We start from the raw sequence: 10050 nt of genomic DNA, 5'->3' as shown, positions 1-10050 counted from the left end.
TGTGCTACAAATGTTACAGACACATATTAATGTGCTACGAATGTTACATACACATATTTATGTGCTACAAATGTTACAGACACATATTAATGTGCTACGAATGTTACAGACACATATTTATGTACTACGAATGTTACAGACAAATATTTATGTGCCACGAATGTTACAGACAAATATTTATGTACTACAAATGTTACAGACACATATTTATGTACTACAAATGTTACAGACACATATTTATGTACTACAAATGTTATATATACATATTTATGTACTACGAATGTTGTATACACATATTTATGTACTACAAATGTTACAGACACATATTAATGTGCTACGAATGTTAGATACATATTTATGTACTACGAATGTTACAGACAAATATTTATGTGCTACGAATGTTGTATACACATATTTATGTACTACAAATGTTACAGACACATATTAATGTGCTACGAATGCTATATATACATATTTATGTACTATGAATGTTGCAACATTACAAAATTTCATGGAAAGAGCTTGTAATCTCACTAGCATTTTTTACAAATAATGAAGCCTGGCATGGCCAGGTGGCTAGGGCGCTCATCTAGCAATCTGCGGGTCATGGGTTTGAATCCACATTCCACCAAACATGTTTGCTCTTTTAGCTGTGAGGACATTATAATGTAAAGGTCAGTTCCACTATTCGTTGATAAAATAGTAGCCCAAGAGTTGGTGGTGGGTGATGATGACTAGATGTCTTCTCTCTAGTCTTTCACTGATAAATTAGGGACGGCTAGTGCAGATAGCCATCGTGTAGCTTTGCATGAAATTTAAAACAAACTAAACTGAAAATATTTGCAAGAACTTGCATGTATTTTATTATTACTTTGATTTATAAAGAAGCTTGATACAATGTTTCAGTTTACTACTGATTTTTTTTTGTCTTAGCCTTTATTATCTGGATCAGTTTTAAGAGGAAACAAAACTCCTAATGATTTCTGTTGATTGCATATTTAATAAACAGAACTTTTATTGAGCTAGTGCTACCTTTTAATATATATAACTATGTTGCATAGCATAAAACCTTCACTAGTCTTATATTGAAAAACACTACTTCAATCCATGACTGTTGGGGAATATCTAGAAACATAGGAGTTATATGTGACCATATTTTATTTTACTTAATATCTTTTATCTTTTAAAGGATTATCTTGGTGGGATCATCTTGTTCATAGCCACAGTGTCAACATTAACGATTGCTATTTACGGTTATGTGACTCCTGCGTTTCTGGGATTAGCCTTGAACTACACTCTTCTTGTAAGTCTTAGTTTGCGAAAAGATGAAAGGATATATTTCTGTATGTATAATTTTTAAAATTCCAAGAACATTTCTAAAATTGTACCATTATAGTTGAGTACCATATCTAAATTAACATAATATTTGTATAGTTGAGCTATATGTATATATATACAATCATTAAACAGTTGGTCCACTGTTTACTACCGAATATTGAGTTTGACAAAAAGGTTATAACATTCACATATCTAAATTAATTTAGGTTACTACATGGTAAAGTAAAATGGATTCAAAATCCCATAACTATTATATACACTTCACTATTATAAGAGGCCTAACTGTATTTCTTTGGTTTGCTGACCCAATCTGTGATGATGAGCCTTGAATAGGTGAAACTACAGTCCACAGTAGAGGATACGGCCTACCAAAGAAAACATTAGGCCTCTATGTCACAGATTCTCTTTTCAGTTTCACCTCTGGTGATAAACCTTTAACAATTTGATGATTATTGTTTGTAAGGTAACATTATTGTTGAGTATTGTGTCTAAGGTAACATTATTGTTGAGTATTGTGTCTAAGGTAACATTATTGTTGAGTATTGTGTCTAAGGCAACATTATTGTTGAGTGTTCTTTCTAAAGTAACATTATTGTTGAGTGTTCTTTCTAAAGTAACAGTATTGTTGAGTATTGCTTCTAAAATAATAATCATTGTTTTCATTATTCATAGTACAATAGCTAATAGAGGGTGTCATAACGGTTCATATAATATCTATATGAAACTCTGTATGAAATTTTGAGAAAGTGTTTCTTTATATAACTGTTTTATGTTATAATGAAAATATTTATTATGGCCAAAGTCTTTTCTGTTAAAAGAAATATAGTCAAATCTGTATGAGTTTTAATAACTTACATAGCATTTCATGAGTATTGTATTTTTGAATAGTACCTGTGCATACTAAAGTACACAAGATTAATTAAGAGTTTATAGAAAGTATTTTTTGTTATTTTAAAAGTGAAACATATTGATGGAAATCGTTCCATGTTTTGCATGATGTCAGGTTCCCATCTATTTAAACTGGGTGGTACGTAACATGGCCAGCGTTGAAATGTACATGTCGGCAGTGGAACGAGTGGACGGGTATTCCCGGTTACCGACTGAGAGTTATGGGGAAGAAGACGCAGGTGGGGTTTCACTTTTCTACATTTGATGTACCACAACACGTACCTTGATTATTTTATTTCTTGTAATTCCATGTTATTAACAATTTTACAGCAATATAATTTGAGAAAACAGATGACTGTCTCTCCGTCAGGGTTGCACTTAGCTGAGCCAGACTTTTTGTAATGGTTGGATCTACATAGACCTATCTAGATCACGGTCATTCAGTTGGTTAAAAATTTGTCCTAGAAGGAGTAATTATTGAAAATGTTGCTTACAAGAAAGGTTTTATAATCGACTTTTCTAATGGCAATTCAGTAGGTCTTAGTTTTATACCATGGCTTGAAACACCACAACTCTATATATTTTGTTGAATTTCGAGACGTTCTTCTAGTTATTGCATAAGATGATTGTAGAACACACACGAAAATGTTTTACTAATCCAGATCACAGTACAGATCTACGGGATATCCCAAAAAAATCACTGCTTTACACTGAACGTCTATAATGTTTTCAGAATGTCCACCCTTAAAATTGATATAGTACCGAAGACATTTAGTCCAGATCACCTCCAATTTTTCTTTAGTGCCTTTATCCAAAAGATCTGCAAAGAAACAATAAAAGCAGTGTTGATATTCATATCGTTACAGAGGCAAGCGATTTTTGAGACACTCTGTGATGTAGGAAAGAAACACGATGTAGGACCAAATTACTTATTTCTGTTGCTAGGGCACCTACTGTGAATTAAAAGAAAAAACTATTCAACAATTCATTAAACATGTATATAACATTCATAGTGCATAAATATGTGTATACAACATTCATAGTACATAAATATGTGTATACAACATTCATAGTACATAAATATGTGTATACAACATTCATAGTACATAAATATGTGTATACAACATTCATAGTACATAAATATGTGTATATACATATGCCTAACTTGGTTCAAAAGGAGGGGAAAGTGTAAGAAAGAATTAACAACAAAACAAGGCAAGAAATTTTATTTGTCAAATTAATATTCAAAGTGGGATGGTACATGCTCTTCCCACCCCCTAGGTTATGGACAAAGCTACTTGAGGGCTATATGCACTAGCTGTCCCTAATTTAGCAATAAAAGATTAAAGAGAAGTCAGCTAGTCAACACCATCCACCAATGAATAGTGGGATTGACTGTCACAATAAAACATCCCCCCATGACTGAAAGGGCAAGCATGTTTGGTGATGGGGATTCAAACCTGTGATCCGTAGATTGTGAGTCGAGCACTTTAACCACCAAGCCATGCTAGACCACAAATATTTTCATATTCAACAGTTGTTTTAGAAATATAGTGTTCATACAAAATCTGTTCAACAGCAACAATCAAAATATTATTGATGAATTAAATGAGGTATTAAGCTTTACTTGGGATTGGATCCTCAGAAAAGATCATGTAGATTGATTAAAATTGACCAGGAACTATAAATTTATATTAACTTCCAATCAGAGTTAACTACTTCCTTAAATATAATGAGTACAAATATCCATTTTACATAGTTATAGTCATATCTCCGGTTATAGATTTTAAAAGTTTAAGAATTTGTTCTATTTTATTGTACTTAAAATGGTTAGCCTTTTTTAATATGAATTTATTTTTGTTCTCTTCAGTCTTTCTTTGTAAGTTAGCTTCATTTGTAATCTAAACCTTAAGTCAGTGTGACATTGGACAGGAATTGTTTTGCAGACTGAATTTTCTTTGGGCTTGCCATTTTTCTTGATTTCAAAACAACGAAATCAACCAATACAACAGGCAACTCATTATTCGTGTTACTGCGCTGCTTAAATCCACTTTAAAAGAAGAATTGTTTTATAGCCTGTTATTTTGATTGTTATTTTGGTTTGTATTTTCAGAAACTTCCTGTGACTCTGCCAATTCTTCTACGTTTCTTGCTTCTGTGTATTTCAGCCATTGTTGTTGATGTTATTGTCAACCCAATGTTTATTTTTGCTGTTTTCCCTATTGTTGGAGTGTATTACTACTTGCAGCATTTCTTTCGCTTCACTTCTAGGTAATTATGTTAATACGGTTTTAAAATATTTTCTGAAAAGAAAAAAAAATATTTTACAGGCACCAGGACGTAATTTCAGTTATGTAGGAAAACACTCAATTCATTTGCAAGAATTGTAAAACTGTTACCATTTTTTTTTGTTATTTTTTTAAGAACAATTATTCTAAAGTGTGAGCGATCTTCATGTGCATGTGTTTTTGCTCATTTATGAATATCAAAGATAATAGGCTTTAGTAGCTACATATTTTGCAGCTTTAAATAACCCTTGTACTGTCATAAGGAAACTTTTTATCGTAATGAGCTAAGATATTTACCACATGAAGGTGTTCGAGCTTTTAGATCTTGTTTCCTACTTTGTGATCCTTCGTAGGATTCATGATAATCATGAATTGAGTTCAAGAATTTACTTGTTTAAACATCTGTGGACATTTATCGGGTACGTGTAACTGATTTCAAATTTTGAAGGCGGATATATTTAAGCCATACCCTTTTGTTGTGTAAAAAATACAATTTCTTTACATCTAGGAACTTACATTTGTTTCAGGGGTAACAAAGTGTCGTGTAAGCCAAAACAATAGATAATAAAATAATTCAAATGATAGTTGTACCCTAGCTTTTCAGAACAAATGCTATATAAATAATATATATATATATATTTGTTCTTTTTTTTTTTCCAGGGAGTTACAACGGCTTGATAGTGTTACAAAATCTCCTATCTTTTCCCATTTCTCAGAAACACTCAATGGTCTGTCAACAATACGAGCTTTCAGGTGTGTATTTGTTCGTTTCTCTTGCAAAATTATTGTATACACGTAGTCATTGTAATTTCATAAATATTCACATATTTTACGTTGTAAAAGATAACATGAAATAAATCTTTGATTAAATTAAAGTGCATTAGGGTTTTCTATTTGTGGATATGGATAACGTTTAGCATACGATTTAAAATAATTTTACTCAACTTCATCAAAACATTGTATAGTATTATGTTTAATACAGTCTATATCTTGCTTTGTTTTACATCAAACATTATAAAACTATTTACAAATGGAAATTGTACTTCGACTCGGATCCTTTCCAAAAATCTGAGATTTAAACTGCAAATCTATTAGTCACAGAGTTGTTATTCTTAAAGTAATATTTTACAGAATCACACAGTTTCATTGATCTTTTATTGCTATATTAATAATTAAGAGAATAATTAAAATATTGTTTTCTTAAATGTAAATATTTGACATTCAGAGCCTTTAAACAAAGACCTAATCACCATGAACAAAGTTTATTTTTGTGTAAATGTAAAGGTTTGACATTCAGAGCCTTTAAACAAAGACCTAATCACCATGAACAAAGTTTATTTTTGTGTAAATGTAAAGGTTTGACATTCAGAGCCTTTAAACAAAGACCTAATCACCATGAACAAAGTTTGTTTATGATTTTATTTACTTTTACTTCGTTATGTTTTATTGGTAAAGCATTGTAAGTTGTTCATTTCAACAAGCGTATCGTTTCACCTTACACATGTATTTGCTTTGTTTTTTAAAGTTAGATTAACAACAGAAAAAGTACTTGATTATGTTTTAGACTTCTTGCATGGAATTAATATAAAGGTGAGAAAAGGTTTTCAGGCTTTTTTCAAATAAGAATATTTATTTTTGGTTTGTTTAAATGCATTCATTCAGTTGTATTTGTTTTAATTATCTCTGCGTCAATATGTTGACCACAGTATATATATTTATGAAGAATTTTAAACCTCATTTAAATACACATTGTAGTTTTCTTTTACAAGATTGTTTATTATTTCCAATGCTATGTTCCTGAAAGGTGTTATATAGCTTCGTAAGGACTCCAGTACAGGAATTTAAAGTTAGCGAATAATGTGATAAATGTGTGAAAAACATTACTTCTTAATGTGTGAATGTATATGTTGTTTGTTTTTACTGTTGAACAAGAAATATTGTTTAAAAATCTCCAATGAAATATTTGGAATAATTAGTGTATGAAACAGTATAATATATATTTTTATTTAATTCAGTTACATCTAATAAAAATAACATTGTTATTATTTTTATTTTCCTGTTTATATTTTTAGGGATGAAAAGAGGTTTTTTGAAATCTTGACAAACTTCATCAATACAAACAACCTTGCATTCTTAATGGTCAACTGTGCAAACTGCTGGTTGGGAATAGCGCTTGTAAGTAAAACTGGCTATGACCAAATGTGTACAATTTAATTAATGAATTTATTTCATATTAACAATACCAAGTCCAGTAATTCTTATTTTAAAATCAAATTAGAATAAATGATTTACATCCTTATAGATAATTATTTTAGATTATTTTAAAAGGTGTCATTTATTTTTGAAACAACAAGTTAGTGGTTTTCTGTGAATTTCAATCAATAAATTAACATCATTGTCCATCCTTCTTGTTTATCATTCTCTTGTTTTCATTGTGGTTACACTTATTTTCAAACATTCCCAATGACAACTACGTTACTGTTACGTCAACAAAAACCACCGTACCTTGTCTATGGTGTTCATATCTGTAGAAAAACGATTCAAAATTCTGCCTACAGGAGTTGTGTCAAAAAACCTGATTAAGAAACATGTTTTATTATTTGTGTTTTACAACAGCTTTTAAAGTTGAGTCTATTTATTATTAATCAAAACAACTAATAAAACCCAGCTTCGAGGAATTGTACTTACAGTAAAATACATACTCGTTCACAGCTTTGTACAACATAAAACTTTTTCTTTGTTATATGCCTTGATATCAATCTTATAAAAAAATAAAATTTTTTTTCTATATTACAATCTTTTTTAGTTCAGTATTTAGTTTTTCTACACTAATTGAAACTACTTCAGACATTTCCTGATCTGGTTAAAGATTTTCATAGTATTATGAGCTAATTCATCAGCTGTTAGTATACAATTGATAATTTCTTTAGATCTGTTACACAGCTGTATTGTTTCATTAAAGTCTTATTCTCATCTCCCATTTTGTAGTAAATACTTGTTTATATTTGTTCTTCTTATAACCTTGAAAACAGAATACAGACGTGCAATATTACATGGTTGGTTATGCAGCTTTGTCTGGAGTAAGCATTATTCTGTCTTTGATTACCAACCTTGCAGCCCAGTTGACATCCTTGATGGCTGAACGAACCTTACATGCAAGCATGCTGAATAACATTGTGCGTTGTCCTATGAGGTGAGATAGACATAATATACTAATTAAGAGACGTTATTGTTTTATTTTGGAGTCTCCTACATTGCCTTTACAAAATGTTAAGATATTCCCAAACAAAAAGTTCCTCAATGTATCACATGTGAACATTTTTAGCCAAATCATATTGAGTAAGATCACGTATGATTCGAGAAAACGTCCCGGTAATATGTGTTGTTACTTGTGTCATTTTGTAAGTTAGATCATATTGAAAATTGCCTTTACAGGAATTCTAAAGATATAATTTACAGAGAAAATAGGTGACTTGAACAACTAGGAAAAGGCATAATACTGATCATATTTGATCAAGCTAATCAGACCAGAAAATGTCAAAGAAACTGTCTTTGATAATGACATTCCTGCTAAATGAGTACATATTATTATGTTACTTGGAGAAATCCTTGCTTTGTCATTGATCAGAAAGTTTCGTGTTTGTGATTTAATGGGGGGATGCACAATGTTCTTCATGCCCATAGCCCCAAGAATTCTTAATCCACCATATAAATAAAACTATAACATCCTGTTGTCTACAATCATGTTGCAATATTCTTGTTTGAAAATCTTTTTGTTTTTGGAGTGCTGTAATCTGAAGTAAAGTTTTTATTACTCTTTTTAACTAGATTACAAGCTGGAGTAGTGTTAACTAGGTAAAATTTTGAAGAAAGTTTGTAATATTAGTATGGGTAATATTCACACACGTGCTCAGGTCTGGAAAATCTTGAATTTTCCTTGGAAAGTCAGACAAAAACGTTTGTAAATATTATGACATTTTGTTTAGTTAATGTATATAAATAAATTGTGTAGCTCTAATTTAAGGAAAGTTTTTATAAACGTGGTGATTTTGGAGGCGATTGAATCCTGACTAGTATTGGAGACATTAGTCAGTAAGGAAATGATGTGGCATCATGTTCTCTCTAATCATCTTGTCTGTTAATCAGCACTTTGTGATCACAGTTTTCCTATTGGCATACTTCTTGTTGATGGACTCTGATGACAGATGAACATCCAAATGTGGAATACAAAAACACAAGCAAATCATGTGATGTAGTCTGATGAGTCACATTTCACTTTATGTACAGGAGATAGGGAACAAATGTCCAAAGAAAACCAAAACACTAGGCACTTAACTCTACACGAAACATTTGAACAATGCAAATTGATAGACACATGGAATGTTTTCATAGTATATATGATTTTTTGACACCTTCAGAATAGTAAATCAAGATTGTGCCTAATGTTTAGTTTACCAATTAACGTAGCATTACATATCACACGTGACAACTGAGTTGCCCTTGCAACAACCAAACTCTTGCCTATCAGACTGCCATGTTGTTGGAGAGTAAACTCCCTGTTTAAATAGATAAACTGGTTTAACTTTAGAGAGTTTTATCTCTATGTTTACTTCCGGTAGCTTACTGGATAATAATTTTTAGTGCCAAAAATAGTGAAATACCATAATTTTGTGCAATTAGGCACATGCTTTTATGGTAGGTATATGTGCACCAGAAATGTCTTCATGGAAACCATGAAGGTGTAAAAATGGTTAAAAATTAAACATATACCTTTCATGTGTTTCCCTGACAAAAATAAAAAAAAGACATCAAAAACAGATGAAGACATAGGGAAATTATTTTCTGTTGTGGAAAATAAAAATAAAATTGTACGGTTTGTTGGTGCTAAATGATCTTTTTTTGTGTAAATTCTATTAATATTTGATGCTCACATGATTTGTTTCACACAGATTATGAACAAAAAAGTTGTATAAAGCATCCTTAATTCATAACAGTTACCTGCTATTTGATTTTGTATCTAGTTACTTTTGATACCCTAACTATATGAGTAATCAAGTACTATTAAAAATTCAGAAAAAAAATAAAATGGGATAGAAAAAATATTCAATAAAATGACATTTCACCACACTTAATGTGGCACCATCTGGTTAACAGTGGGCAAAACATTGCTTTCTCGTATATATTTCTTTCATCCTATTTTAGCTGTTTTTAATTTTTTAAAGTGCGTGGAATAGCGCCAGTATTTCTAATCGAGTACTTGTAGTACGCCTTAATTATGTTTACCCCCAAGATGCTGAATTACCATCCTTATGGACAAGAATTCTTCTAAAATGATAATGAATCAATCCAATGAAATTGTATTGTAAAAAACGAGTTCAAAGAACACAACAACAACTTTAGTCACTTTCCTCACCCAGAAAAACATATGAAGCTAACTCTGATTGAGAAACGAGTTCAGAGAACACAACAACAACTTTAGTCACTTTCCTCACCCAGAAAAACATATGAAGCTAACTCTGATTGAGAAACGAGTTCA

General features: G+C 30.9%; 2 protein-coding genes across 2 annotated transcripts in view; both read left to right on the top strand.

The window, feature by feature from the left end:
• LOC111088801 overlaps window positions 1-977 on the top strand; it is a 3049-nt gene extending 2072 nt beyond the window's left edge. Inside the window, exon 3 of the mRNA XM_022399820.1 lies at window positions 934-977. Coding sequence (XP_022255528.1) covers window positions 934-977 — 44 coding nt within the window. The remainder of the gene's footprint in view (window positions 1-933) is intronic.
• Window positions 978-1195: 218 nt separating this feature from the next.
• Window positions 1196-10050, top strand: part of LOC106471196 (ATP-binding cassette sub-family C member 9-like) — a 19822-nt gene continuing 10967 nt past the window's right edge. Inside the window, exons 1-2 of the mRNA XM_022399823.1 lie at window positions 1196-1303; window positions 2342-2465. Of these exons, the coding sequence (XP_022255531.1) occupies window positions 2375-2465 (91 nt within the window). The 5' untranslated portion in view covers window positions 1196-1303; window positions 2342-2374. The remainder of the gene's footprint in view (window positions 1304-2341; window positions 2466-10050) is intronic.

Source organism: Limulus polyphemus, unplaced genomic scaffold (genome assembly GCF_000517525.1).
Source record: "Limulus polyphemus unplaced genomic scaffold, Limulus_polyphemus-2.1.2 Scaffold4466, whole genome shotgun sequence".
Lineage (NCBI taxonomy): Eukaryota > Metazoa > Arthropoda > Merostomata > Xiphosura > Limulidae > Limulus > Limulus polyphemus.
Note: the sequence above shows the minus strand (reverse complement) of the source record. Positions and strands in the feature narration are given on the sequence as shown.